Here is a 13,926-nt window from a genome sequence, read left to right on the forward strand (position 1 = left end):
TCCAGGTTCATTACTGAAGAATAGAGGATGTTCCATGGACCGGTCACTCTTCAGAGACACACAGCTGGACCCTGGAGACTCTGCTCTCAGTCTGTGGTCCTGACCTCTGCAAACACAAACATGTTTTTATTCAGAACACATCATTCACTGGTTCATTCTCTGAGGATTCAGTTTGGAGGTTCACATGTTTGGAGCAGGTCTCTTACTTTGTGTGTGAGGGTTCAGGTTCATTACTGAAGAATAGAGGATGTTCCATGGACCGGTCACTCTTCAGAGACACACAGCTGGACCCTGGAGACTCGGCTCTGTCCTCCTCTTCCTCCTCATAACCACTCATCTTCAGTCTGAGAGGAAAAACACTGTGAGCTCAAACACACACAATGAAGCCAGGTACGTAAACTCAGTGTTTCTTCAAATAGAACAGAGTCAACCCTCCTACACTGTGTCCCTGTTGTCACGGTAACCTGAGACAGTTGTAGGTTTAATGTGTTGGACTCAGCCAATCACAGCGTTGAGTCAAACTGTTGATTGACTGACAGAAGTTCATCCTGAATCTTCTTCTCTCTAAAGTCCACGAGTAGAAAACTGACTCAGAGTCTGTGACAGTAAAATAATATGAATGAATAATATAAATGTTGCTGAACACTCACCAGCCTCAGACTTCACGTCTCCTCCGTCTGCTCCTTGTTGTTAGAACAAGTCTGAACACTTTCACTTTCACTGGCTGCATCCGCTCTGCAGTTACTGGAAATCACATGACTCTGTGTGAGTGTGTGTGTGTTCTTGTACAGCTTCTTTGTGAGGACCAGTTTGAGCCTACAATCTACGGAGTGAGGACCTTTTGACTGGTCCTCACTTTGTGACCCCCCCCCTTTAATGGACCGTTTGGGGGTTAAGACTTGGTTTTAGGGTTAGAGTTAGAATTAGGTTGAGGTGAGGTTCAGGTTTAGTCATTTAGTTTGGATGGTTAGGTTTAGGGGCTAGGGAAGGAATTATGCCAATGAGTGTCCTCACTAACATAAAACTACAAACGTGTGTGTAAGTGTGTGTTAAAATTAAAACTGCTGTTTGTAACTTAAGTCATGAAATATCTATTACAGACAATAATAATAATAAATAATCAGTGGTGTATAAAGTACTTGAAAGCCATACTTGAGTAAAAGTACAGATATCTTACCTGAAAGTGACTCCGGTAAAAGTTAAAGTCACCCGTCAGAAAATGACTTGAGTCAAAGTCTTAAAGTCGCTCATATTAAATGTACTTAAGTATCAAAAGTAAAAGTACAACTACCAAAATTAAAAATGCAAAGTGATTTTTATAGTCTATACAGACACAAAACAACCAAAAATTGTTCTCTTCAGGTTTTATTTCAACTGACTGAAAAATTCTAACAAAAATATACATATACTGTATAATTTTACACATTTTGAGCCCCAGATGCTGAGGTTCAAATAGTAATGGACTAGTGCATCTGAACTTCAGGGGACAACAAAGAACCAACTCAACAGAATAAACAAGTGGCTCTTGTGTCTGCCTCAGAACACTAATAGACCACAGTATAACCACTAAACAATTCTGTAAATATCACTAAACATGGACCTTTCACTTTCTAATCAGTAGTAGCAGTGATACACAATGCCCCTTATGATAACTCAGCAAAAGGAAACAAGTCCTAGGCACACAAATAGGATAGTTTCCCTCTTTTGTAACAACCTGCACAGTGCTAAGAGAAAACTCTCTGGACACAGTCTAGTTTTGCTGCCAAATTCAGACAGAATAATAAAGACTGAACCGAGCTCCTGCAGGAGCACCTGGATAATTCTAAAGGGAATAAATGGATGGGGAATCTGCTCCTGTTGATTACGTCCCTGCCCTTTGTACACACATCGCTACTCCCCATTGGATGGTTTAGTGAGGTCCTCGGATCGGCCCTGCCAGAGTCGGTCACGGCCCTGGCGGAGCGCCGAGAAGTCGATCAAACTCACTATCTAGAGGAAGTAAAACTCTTCACAAAGTTTCTGAAGGGGAACCTGTGGAGGGATCATTTCCGGTAAAGCCTGCTCGACCCAGGTCGACCAAGGCAGCCCGACCAACCTCCGGACGCTTAGGGCCTCGCCCTAAGCGTCCGGAGGCCCCCCCCCCCGCCCCCCCAGACGGCAAACACGCCGCGGGGCCTGCGCACCTCCCGAGGCAGGGGGCACGCGAGCGAGAGAGAGAGAGAGAGAGGTGCGCAGTGCGTAAAGGCGCGCGTTGCTCCAACCTGCTGCTCAAGTAAAGAGTCAGTTTTGAGAATATAAGAAGCAGAGAGTACAGAAATTTGTTTTCAAATTCATCGAGTAAAATTTAAAAGTCGTCAGGAAAATAAATACTCAAGTAAAGTACAGATATGTGAAAAATCTACTCAAGTACAGTGAGGAAGTATTTGTACTTCAAAGTATTTGTACTTCGTTACTTCCCACCTCTGTAAATAATATAAATGTTGCTGAACACTCACCAGCCTCAGACTTCACGTCTCCTCCGTCTGCTCCTTGTAGTTAGAACAAGTCTGACACTGGCTCCTCCTCCTCCTCTCTGTAGTTACTGGAAATCACATGACTCTGTGTGTGATTGTGTGTGAGACTGTGTGTATATGTTAAAATTCAAACTGCTGTTTGCAACTTAACTCATGAAATATATTTTACAGACAACAATAATAATATAAATAAAGTTTCTCTTCATTACCATAGAAACAAGAACCAGCTGATCCACAATGTTTATCTGATGAATTTATGTTTGTGACATGAATTCATCAGATAAACATTGAAACTCAGGTGAAAGCTCATGTCCTGTTTATTCTGCTGTGAACCACAATGTTCATCTGTCTGTGTCACAAACGGATTGACAACACTTCCTGAACCCCTTTCAAAGTAAAAGCACTCCAGCGTTTGACTCTGTTGAAACGGAGCTTTGATTGTTACAGACCGGAAGTTGCAGGTCTTCATCCCGTAGAGTCCTGACGTTCAGTTTATTCCATAACCTTGTATTGAAGGAAATGCAGTAGCGCACACACTGTGCGTGTGAACAACAGACAACAGACACACACCTGGTCTGTGGAGCGACCCCTGCTGGTTCTGCTGTACAGTCTGTGGTTCTGCAGCTTGAAGACATTTTCATTAAAGAGGTGAAGATCTACACTGAGATGTAAAAGTCTGGCCGCTAGATGGCGCCACCCTCACATACATGGCTGTGAAATGTGAAATGAGTGGCAGTTTTAAATTATTTAAGTTCTTCAAATCCAGAGTTGTTCTTTTAAATTGGTTCACAAAAATATTTTAAACGTGACTTTCTTTATTTCCGTGTTGAGTTGTTGTTGAGAGGAAACTTGAATGTTGTGTCAGCTGAGTGAAACTAAAAACTCTGAGCTGCTTGTGAACGTGTCTCTGTGGGTTGAGAGAAACATGAGAGTCATTTAAAAAACTGAGGAGTTGATGACACCTGGGATTTAATTTAATATTTAAATCTCAGCTGAGACACAGAATATTAATAAACTGAAGAAGCTCGAGGTCGTTTCAAACTCATTATTACTGTGTGTGTGTGAGCAGCTTTAAATAAAGATTATTAGATTTGAATCAACCGCTGGGCGGAGCTAACACGTCACAGAAACAATCATCAGCACGTGCAGTGTGTGAGAGAGAGAGAGAGAGAGAGAGAGAGAGAGATTCAGAGAGACAGAGAGTCAGATAGAGATAGAGAGGGAGAGAGAGAGAGAGAGAGAGAGAGGGAGAGAGAGAGAGAGAGTGAGAGAGAGAGAGAGACAGAGAGTGAGAGAGAGAGAGAGAGAGAGAGAGAGAGAGAGAGGGAGAGAGAGAGAGAGAGTGAGAGAGAGAGAGAGAGAGAGAGACAGAGAGTGAGAGAGAGAGAGACAGAGAGAGAGAGAGAGAGAGAGAGAGAGAGAGAGAGAGACAGAGAGGGACAGAGAGAGAGAGAGAGAGAGACAGAGAGTGAGAGAGAGAGAGACAGAGAGGGACAGAGAGAGAGAGACAGAGAGAGAGAGAGAGAGAGAGAGAGACAGAGAGAGAGAGAGAGACAGAGAGGGACAGAGAGAGAGAGAGACAGAGAGACAGAGAGAGAGAGAGACAGAGAGAGAGAGAGACAGAGAGTGAGAGACAGAGAGGGACAGAGAGAGAGAGAGAGAGAGAGAGGGAGAGAGAGAGAGAGAGAGAGGGAGAGAGAGAGAGAGAGAGAGAGAGAGAGAGAGAGAGAGACAGGAGGAAGCTGCAGCTGTTTCTTTTCTCAGTGATGTTACACAAACACAGAGAGATGGACTGAGAGAGTTTTATTCAGAGGAAGAAGAGGAAGAAGAGGAGGAAGAAGAAGAGGAGGAGGAGGAAGAAGAGGAAGAAGAGGGAGGAGAGGAAGATGCTGTGTGTTTCTCTGCATCGTTTTCATCAGTGAAAGTGATAAACCTCTGGACTTGTGATGGGGTGAATCTGAATCTGAGGAGGATGCTGATGAACGAGTGAGTAAACTTATCAATACTAATATTCACATTAAAAGAAGAACAGAATAAAAGAGGTGAAGAGATTAGAGAACACGTGAGAGTGTAAAATATAATTATATTGATTATAAAAGAATTAAAAAAGAATGGGCAATGAAATAGAAAATAATAAATGCTCAGATTAAGTCAATAAAGATTATATTGTATATATATGCAAATGAGGTATTGTGTCATTAAATGTTTGTTAATCTGAAGTAATTTCAATTTAAACATTGTTTTTTACAATTCCTTTATGATTTTGACGATATATCAGAGTCAAAGGTTTTTAGAGAGACGATTTTGGATGTGTTATTATTATTATTATTATCATAACAACAACAATAACAGTGGTGTTTTATTTATCCAGATCTTTTAACGATGCTCTGGATCTTTAACTCACAGAGAAAGCAAATAGTTTTCTCTTTTTTTCATTATATTTGTTGGTTTTCATAAGTCAACAGGACAACAACATGCAAACACAACAATCAGCAAAACAAATAAAACTGACTTTTATCAAACCTAATCTACATGAAATAAAACTAAATAATACAAAATAAAACTAGTATCTCTTTTTCATCACTTTGAAATAATTATAAATCTGCTCCGTGTCAGTTTTTATGAATAAAATGTTTTATAAATCAGGCTGTAAATTATATGAACAAATAACATATGAATTATACTAACAAACCCTTCAGTAAAAAGACCTTCAGAATAAAAACAGGAATAAAACTGGAATAAAACTACTAAAGTTTCAGAATATGAAGAAAAAACTCATTTTGAGCCTTTAAATATTTATGCTGTGATTTTAATCTACAAACACAAACGTTAATCAAATAAAAATCTCAATGTGCACTTTGAATAATTTATTTCCTCTCGTCTGAAAGAAAACATGAAGCCAAAATCTCAAACTGGACCCGAGCGAGAACAGATTTCTTTTGTCTGGAGTGAAGTGAAGTTGCGTCATGTTCGGGTGTCGAAGGGAGTTTGTTATCGAAGGTGTGTTTTTCTTCTTCTCTCCACCGCTGAGATTTCAAGCCGCTGAGCTTCCTCGTGCTGAATTATAGATCAACTTTATTTCTGTGTGAGCAGCAGGCGGCTCCCTGAGGCCTCAGCATGGCTCCTTCATCGACCAGGGGGAGGGGCCACATGGTCTCACTGTTTGTTTGGGGGCAGTGCATGATGGGAAAAAAGAGGAAACCAGAAGGTCACTCATGCATGAATTAGAAAATCTGTGAACAATCATGAACTTCTCTGAACTCAACCTGCAGCATCCAGAACATCTACAGGTTGAGACTCTGGAGAAATGTGAGGCTTCATCTAATCATGACTGGGAATTGAGACGAGACGAGACGAGACAAGATGAGACGAGACAAGAGTGTGGATCACTGAGGTGTTTCAGGAGCTTCAGGAGCTTTATCTTTTTCTCTTAACTAACATGTACAAGTTCCTCAAAGCTTCGCTCCAACATCCTCGAGGAGCGATGACTCCTCATCGGCCTCCGTCCTCTAACGGATGAGAGAGAAGGAGAAACTGGATTAAACAGCAGCAGGAAGAAGAGAAGAGGTGAAGTCCGGCTGCTCTGTTAAAAACACCATCAAGTCCACGTTAGGTTCAACACCTGTCTGAGACGAGGCCCTTTCCTGCAGCGCACACTCACAGACTATAACATCATTACATCTCACTCTCAGGGTGGAGCTCCTCCGTCCTGTCGGAGCAGCACTGCACAGATCTGATGTTTACACCAGGAGACGGAGAGAAGAACACGAAGGAGAAAAGACGGAGCCAGATCATTTCTGTTTTCCCTGGAACTTGATGAGTAAGAACAGTTGAAGCTGCACCAGAGGCTGTGACTGAAGGTCGGTTCCTTCACAGCGACACAAGGCTCCTTCAAATGCAGCAGACACCTATCCCACAATCCTTTGCACTTCGGTGACTGTGTGTGTGTGTGTGTGTGTGTGTGTCTGTACTTACAAACATTGGCTGATGTTAAACGAGACTAAATCTTAATTGAAGCATCTCTGAGCAGAACTCTCTGTTTTGGCTCGTTCCGTTTACTCAGCTCAGACGTGGACTCACTCACATTCAGTCTCAGGATCTAATTTCAAGTCAAAGTCTTTTGGGCTCAGGTCCAGTGAACATTGAGCTTTTATTGACACTGTGTGGTCCATCAAATCAGTGTGTGACTGTCTGCTGCATTCAGATGAAGTTAAGAAGCACATGTGACTCAAAGAAAAGATCAGAGTCACGTCCAGGCCTCGATTTAAAAAGTATTTAAAGCTGCGATTAGTCAAAATGATCACAATACAAAAAACAAATCAAATACCTGCAGCTGAAGAACAAGGAAAGACACACAACCACTGAGGACTGATATTTGTGCAATTTGGTGCAGATCCAAATAAAAATCAGGATCTAGTAAATTTGAATGTGGTTTCAGGTGTGTGGTCTCGTTTTCTCCTTGTCACCTTTATTCTCAGACTCACCTGAGTTGCGTCTTTTCCCCTCCACAGTCGGTAACCATGGTGAAGGAGAGCGTGCCCCGCTGGGTCCACCGGGACTCTGACGAGGGTCTGATCCATGTGAACGTCGGAGGCCTGAAGAGGAGCCTGTGCTCCACCACGCTGAAGAAGTTCCCAGACACCAGACTGGGAAAGCTGCTGTCATGTGACTCGGAGGAGGACATTCTGCAGGTGGGTCAGGTTTTCACACAAATGTCGGGATAATATCGTCCTGACATGTTGTGTAGTTGGTGTTTGTGAAGCAGCAGCAGCAGGTTGTCGGGTCCGACTCGTTCAAACAGTAACATGTGGAGAACATCCAGGCGAGGGGCGGAGCCTGTAGAGCAGCAGGGGGCCGGACATGACGTATAAATCCTGCTGTGGAAAGATCAGTGTTGTTGTTTACAGCTCATCCACACCGGCGTCGGCCCTCATCACCAACAGATCTGGAATCTCCTCGTGTTTCCAAGTTGACGTCTTCGTCTTCTACGTGTACGGCTCCTCTTCGTCATCCTGAGATGTTTGTTCTTCCAGTTTCACGTCCGTCACATGTTAGAATGTTCCAGACCTTTTCCAGATGTTTTCTAACATCGACTCACTCTGACAGTTGTTGTCATGAACTTCTCAATGTTCACGATTCTTCTTTACTTCACCAGAGACTCTTTCATGTAACACTTGAATATCTCTACTCATATTTATCAATCCTCTTTTGCACCTTTTTAATCTGAATTGTTTTTATTCTTGTTTAGTTTCAGATTCTATTGTTTTATTTTCTTTATTTCTTTGTATTTATTTGCTGCTTCTGCTCAGTTTTTATATTCCAGTGTTTCATTTCTTTGCCTCAGGACTCAGTTCTGTTCCCTCTCATGTTCTGGAATGACAATAAATCTCCTTGAATCTTTTCTCCTGTCTCGCTAAATAATAAAATTTTGAATTTATCTTACAAATAACTTGAATCCTTCTTTCCCCTCCTTCCTCTCGTAGGTGTGTGACGACTACGACGTGCAGCAGAAGGAGTTTTATTTCGACAGGAATCCCGGCCTGTTCCCGTACGTCCTCCACTTCTACCAGACGGGGAAACTTCACATCATGGACGAGCTGTGCGTCTTCTCCTTCAGGTCCGTGTCTCTGTCCTCGTGTCTCACATGCAAACCTCACAACACGTACAACACAGGTAGAAGCTGAAGATTCTGAGAGGGGAAATGTGTCGTGTTGTTCTGCCGACAGTGTTTGTGGTGTTATTTTCAGCAGATGGACTCACAACACATTCAAACGCATGAATAACGAGTGTAGGGGGAAGTTTCCTACCTGCTGGTGAGGTCACATGATTTCAGCTCCAGGCCTGACGACCTCGGACACCGAGTGAGGAGTTGGAAAACGTCTGAGTTCTTCTCTCTCTGCGAAATGTGGGAAAAGTCTGGTTACAGTGATGGGAGAGACATTTCTATTCTTACGGGACAGTGGATGAAGTCTGTTGGAGTTGTCGTCGTCTCGTACTGACATCGTCTCTCCGTTGTTTTCCCACAGTCAGGAGATTGAGTACTGGGGCATCAATGAGTTCTTCCTGGACAGTTGCTGTAGTTACCGTTACCACGACCGCAAGCTGGAGAGCAGCCGCCATCGCAGCTGGGACGACGAGAGCGACGTCAGCAGCATCGACACGTCTGTGGACGAGATATCGGACATGAACAGGTGAAGGAGAAAGACTTTCCTCGTCCTCACGTCGTTACTCAGGTGTGTCCTTCATTAAATCTCCTGGTCTCCGTCCTCAGAGACATGCAGCACTTCCAGGTGGTGCGCTGTGGGAACTTCAGGAGGTGTCTGTGGCTGACGCTGGAGAACCCAGGATACTCTGTCCCCAGCAAACTCTTCAGCCTGCTGTCCATCGCTGTGGTGCTCACGTCCATCACCATCATGTGCATCAACAGCATCCCCGAGTATCAGGTCAGAGCAGAGAGACACATCGTGAAGACAAACAGACTCAGGCTTTGAAACCAACTCGACAGGAAGTTTCTTCAGAACGTTTTCAGACATGAGCACGTGCAGACAATTGTCTGGAGTTTGTGTTTCTCGTGTGAAGAAGCAGAGCAGATTGTTTGGAACTCTGAAAACATCTTCAACTGAATATTTAAAGGTGCAGTGTGTAAGATTTAGGTGAAAGGATCTATTGACAGAAAGAGACTGAATATAACATAATCCTAATGATGCTTTCATAAGTTTCATCTAAACTGTACAAATTAATGTTTTCTTTACCCTAGAATGGGCCTTTACATTTAAATACTTTACATTTCAATACTTTATATTTAAATACTTTATATTTACATCAGGAGCAGGTCATGACATTCTCCCGCTGACATTTTACCAGGAGGCTGCAGGAAAGATTCCAGAAAATGCAGCAACAGACATTCGTACATTTGCATTCTCACATATTGCCCCTTTCAAAATATTGTGTAAAATCCCGCCAGATGAATTCCTCACATTGTGGCTCATGAAAGTCAAACTTGATGAGGCTGAGATAGAAGAAGACGTGGTTAAAAAACTAAATATAGGTGTAAATGTTTAACTTGTCTTTCTCCTGCTTGTTGTCAGGTGTTTGACTCTGAGGGGAAACTGACGGAGGACCCCACCATGCAGGTGGTGGAGGTGTTCTGCAGCTGCTGGTTCACCTTCGAGGTCAGCTCACTAAACACACAGGTGAGTCTCTGCTACAAAACTAAAACTATAAAAGTGTTGTTTTCTCTCGGAGGTGGTGACGCGGCTGCTGCTCGCTCCGAACAGGAAGAAGTTCTTCCATCACCCTCTGAACATTATTGACATGGTGTCTGTGGTTCCCATCTACATCACGCTCCTCTTCGACTTGACGCTGGGATCCGAGTCGGAGCTGGGAGACCTGGGACGACTCATTCAGGTCGGACACTTTCATCTGACTCACACTTTGACACAGAACTCAGTGAACTTGGTTTTTACCACGTGTGCGTATCAGGGCTGCCTCAGCGCCGTCAGTTCAGTGTACGTCCGCCTCCACAAGATACAACATGTCTAAGAATGGTAGCCGCAGTATGTGACCTACAGTGTCGCCATGTTATTTAATGCTGTAAGGGCTGAAACGTCATGATTGACAGCTGAGACTGACTTGTGATTGGTCGATACCGTGGCTCCATCAATTCTAACGCACAGACTGACTCCAAATGAGGTCAAAAGCCAAGATGGCAGCGTTCGCATCCGACTTCAGCTCCGAGCCTCACACACCAGCAGAGCGCCCACCCCAGACATTTCCCATATCCCATAATCCTCTCTGCTGCCGTTTGTCTTGAAACACGCCCATCTCTCACCTCAGGTCCTCAGGCTGACGAGGATCTTCAGAGTGTTGAAGTTGGCCCGACACTCGACCGGACTGAGGTCACTGGGAGCGACGCTTCGGGTGAGTCCTCACACACACACACACACACACACACACACACACACACACACACACACACACACACACACACACACACACACACACACCTTTCACCCGACATGGTAGCGTTTAAAGAAGTCGTTGTGAAGCACTGTGACATCTGATCCAACTACACATCTGGATTTGAAGTCCCATGTGACGTCAGTGTATCAGCGATGTATCTGACGCTGGTTTCATGACACCTGATGGAGAGTAGTACAACTGCTCCTGTTACACTCATGTTTCATAACAGAATCGTTTTTCCGTGTGTAAAACAACAAATATACTACACATGTCAGGTTATTAATTCATAAATCATTATTTAAAATGATCCGTGGCATCTTGAAACCAAACTCATCAGAAACATCTGTGTGATAAGAACTTTACCTAAAATGACAGAAACTATTTAATATTAAATATTTAATATGAAACTATTTAACAATTTGGTTTAATTTATTTAACGAGTCCTTCTCGTAGTTTGGCCCATGTCCCAACACCGAGGAGGCAGGGTTTATGATCAATACTGCACCCAGCCACCAGGGGGCAATTAGGACGCTTTGGCTTCACTTTTGCGAGCTGTCATGTCGTCCATCTTTGTTTTCAGGCGTAGACGTGTAAAGTTTCTAACGTCGTTCCTCCTCCTTGTTTCTGCAGCACAGTTATCGTGAGGTGGGGATTCTGCTGCTGTATCTGGCTGTCGGAGTTTCCGTCTTCTCTGGAATCGCTTACACGGCAGAATACGAAGAGGTGAAGTCTCACGTGTTGAGTCCTCACAGAAACTTTAATGTTAACGTTTTATTCAAATGATTTCTTATTCTCTATTTTTGATCGTCGTGGTTGAATTCACATGGCCGTTTAAAATTTTGTTGAAATGTGTTTGTTGAATCTTTCCTCTCTGGGTCTTTGTCTCCAGGACGTGGGTCTGGACACCATCCCCGCCTGCTGGTGGTGGGGGACGGTGAGCATGACCACGGTGGGTTACGGGGATGTGGTGCCCGTCACGGTGGCCGGGAAACTGGCGGCCAGCGGCTGCATTCTGGGCGGCACGCTGGTGGTGGCGCTGCCCATCACCATCATCTTCAACAAGTTCTCCCACTTCTACCGGAGACAGAAAGCTCTGGAGGCGTCGGTGAGGAACAACAACCGCAGGAGGATGAGGATGAGCTGCGAGCCAGAGACGGAGGACGAGGATGAGGAAGAGGAGGAAGGGTCGGACGGGGACAGCCAGTGTTTGGACGACGATGACATCGACGATATCGAGGAGGACGATGATATCGATTATGAGGATGAAGGAGGTGTCATCAATTACAGCTACGTGGAGCATCCGTCCTACACGTCCATTCTGAGGAGGAAGGAGCTGCGTCAGGTGTGAGGGTCGACCTGTCGGATCAGAGGGAAGTGACCTCGTGTCACTCTGCGACCAATCACTGTCATTAAACTCCAACAAACACGGAGGACGATGAATAAGAGCTTGAGAAGGTGCCGGTGTCGTCCCCGACGCGGCAAACGACACGGACGATCACTTCAGGTCTTCCATGTCTGAAACTGAACTGTAGTTTGTTTGAGTTCCTTTGTGCATGTGAGCAGATTCAGGAGGTTTGTTCATAGTCGACGAGTTTCTCTGTTAAAACTTCTGCTGCAGAAGAAGTGAAGAACTGATAAATGCACGTTAATCAAAATGAAACAGAACAAAAAACAACATGAAAAACTGAGTTTTGTGGAAGAAGAGAATAAAGGAAAATTATTATTGGATTGTTTTCTCTAACTGTTCCCTCTGTCTCCAGTCTTTATGCTAAGCTAAGCTAACAGGACGGAGCTTCTTATTTAATGTACTGACGTAAAATAACTTAATCATAATAATAATTTACTTAATTATAATATAATTTCCAACTTGTTTAAAAGTTCTCCAGACCTGAAACAAACACGTTTCACTGTTCGTCTCAAATTTACAGGATTCATTGTATTCGTTGATAAAACTTTTACTTTTATTTAAATTCTTTTTAACTTTATAAAAGTCTAAAGTTTACAGAAAATTTACAATCGATAATCAGTGAATTTTCAATTAAGACGAAACACACAAACATGAATCAGACTCTTCCCTGGGTGAACGATAATGCTCACAAACTAAAGACAGGATGGGACGACGCTCTGAAAATATGAGACATCATCACAACCATTGAAAATACTGCTTGTAACTTATTTGGTGTCTGATTCAAAGGGACGAGTCAACACTATACAATAACAAAGCCGATTCAGTGGCCACCATAGACCCTGAGTCCAACAAAGCAACGTACGCACCATCCCTACCAACGAACCAGCACTTCTACGGTATCTCAGACAGACGTTTCAAAGGTAAATGCATTTCCGAAGCCATCAAGGGCTGTGGGCGGAGCTGAAACAGATCAATCCCTCGATAGTTAACCTTCTAGCGCGTTCTATTAAGACGTCTTTGGGCCAAGGGAGCTTCCAATGCATGGAAACCTGCTGCTGTCTCAACGGGGGCGACCCTCTTCTGACTCTCAGCTACAGGCCCATCAGTATCTCACCCATACTATGGGATGTATTCGATGAAGTAGTTGCCAAACAAATCATTACTTATTTAAACAGTAGCTCCTTTGCCCCTGCACTCAATGCAACTTCGGATTCAGGGCTAATCACTCAACACAAACACTTACACCAGTTATGGGTAACTCCATAGAAAAGGTTGAGGTGTCACTAGAGAAAGTTGGGGTTGTGCTTTCAGACAATCATCAAATCTTACTGCATAAACCAAACAATTTCAGTTTTGTTTGTGAACCTCATCGAATCGTATCAGTTTGTAAAATGTCCTGAACACACTGGTTCTTGGTGGTTTTTCCTCGGTCTTGCTGAGGACAGAGGATGTTACACCTCGTTCAGTCCTAAGAGGGAAACTGGTCGGTGAATATGGGCTTTATGAATACATTTACTAGATCCAGAATTTGATTCCGATCTGCACCAAATTTCATACACTCATACATATCAGTCCCCTAAACAATAAACATGCCAGACTGATTTTTCATCAAGATCCACAAATAATCCTTTGAAGAAACTACTCAAAGGTTGAACAATTTTAAATTTGATCCAGATTCACGCTAAATTTCAATGAGTGGAAAAGGGTGGAAACAGAACTTCCTTTGGGGGAGGAGGCAAGTTTAACAGACTCCTCATCTTCCATTTATAACGGAATTAATTAAACGTGATTCTTTGAATACAGGCATTGGAAAACTTGCACTGAACTTATTCGACCAACTTGATGAATGCCCCGAGATCTTCAGAGGTTCTGTAGGTGAGAAAAGTGTCTCTGGACATTTTCTGGATCTTCTCCTGCAGCCTCAGAGTAAAATGTCCAAGTGAGTCCATGTGAGGAGACAGCAGGACAATGTCCTGAAGCTTCCCCGTGAGCGAGTGGACGTGTTGATGAGGTTTCTAACACGTGACGGACGTGAAACTGGAA

At 43.5% G+C, this 13,926-nt stretch overlaps 1 protein-coding gene and 1 long non-coding RNA gene across 4 annotated transcripts; one reads left to right on the forward strand and one right to left on the reverse strand.

Annotated features, from left to right (window-relative positions):
- Positions 1-297: 297 nt before the first annotated feature.
- LOC117762210 lies at positions 298-6,482 on the reverse strand. Its single transcript, XR_004613966.1, has 3 exons — positions 6,452-6,482; positions 440-782; positions 298-344 (listed from the first exon to the last, which is right to left on the reverse strand). It is a non-coding gene; the product is annotated as an uncharacterized LOC117762210 (long non-coding RNA).
- On the forward strand, positions 4,329-12,260 carry si:dkey-43k4.5 (potassium voltage-gated channel subfamily S member 2). Of its 3 annotated transcripts, XM_034586705.1 has the most exons (12): positions 4,329-4,499; positions 7,025-7,204; positions 7,997-8,130; positions 8,540-8,704; positions 8,785-8,956; positions 9,602-9,685; positions 9,759-9,920; positions 10,350-10,433; positions 11,106-11,198; positions 11,365-11,424; positions 11,563-11,929; positions 11,965-12,260. In XM_034586705.1, the coding sequence occupies exons 2-11, from the start codon at positions 7,034-7,036 to the stop codon at positions 11,821-11,823; spliced, it is 1,386 nt and encodes a 461-aa protein (XP_034442596.1). In that variant the 5' UTR covers positions 4,329-4,499; positions 7,025-7,033; the 3' UTR covers positions 11,824-11,929; positions 11,965-12,260. The 3 variants fall into 3 exon arrangements, with proteins under 3 accessions (XP_034442596.1, XP_034442594.1, XP_034442595.1); XM_034586703.1 differs by having other exon boundaries at positions 11,365-11,929; positions 11,965-12,257; XM_034586704.1 differs by lacking the exon at positions 4,329-4,499 and adding an exon at positions 5,195-5,680 and having other exon boundaries at positions 6,998-7,204; positions 11,365-11,929; positions 11,965-12,257.
- The last annotated feature ends 1,666 nt before the right edge of the window (positions 12,261-13,926 follow it).

The sequence above is a fragment of the Hippoglossus hippoglossus genome, chromosome 5 (genome assembly GCF_009819705.1).
Source record: "Hippoglossus hippoglossus isolate fHipHip1 chromosome 5, fHipHip1.pri, whole genome shotgun sequence".
In the NCBI taxonomy this organism is placed as follows: domain Eukaryota; kingdom Metazoa; phylum Chordata; class Actinopteri; order Pleuronectiformes; family Pleuronectidae; genus Hippoglossus; species Hippoglossus hippoglossus.

What these genes read in the sequence shown, in the direction of transcription:
- si:dkey-43k4.5 (XM_034586703.1), top strand. Translation starts at nt 7,034, where the DNA reads ATGGTGAAGGAGAGCGTGCCCCGCTGGGTCCACCGGGACTCTGACGAG. An exon ending in CGGAGGAGGACATTCTGCAG is followed by an intron (nt 7,205 to 7,996) that starts GTGGGTCAGGTT and finishes TTCCTCTCGTAG; the next exon opens with GTGTGTGACGACTACGACGT. An exon ending in GCTGCTGGTTCACCTTCGAG is followed by an intron (nt 9,686 to 9,758) that starts GTCAGCTCACTA and finishes TTTCTCTCGGAG; the next exon opens with GTGGTGACGCGGCTGCTGCT.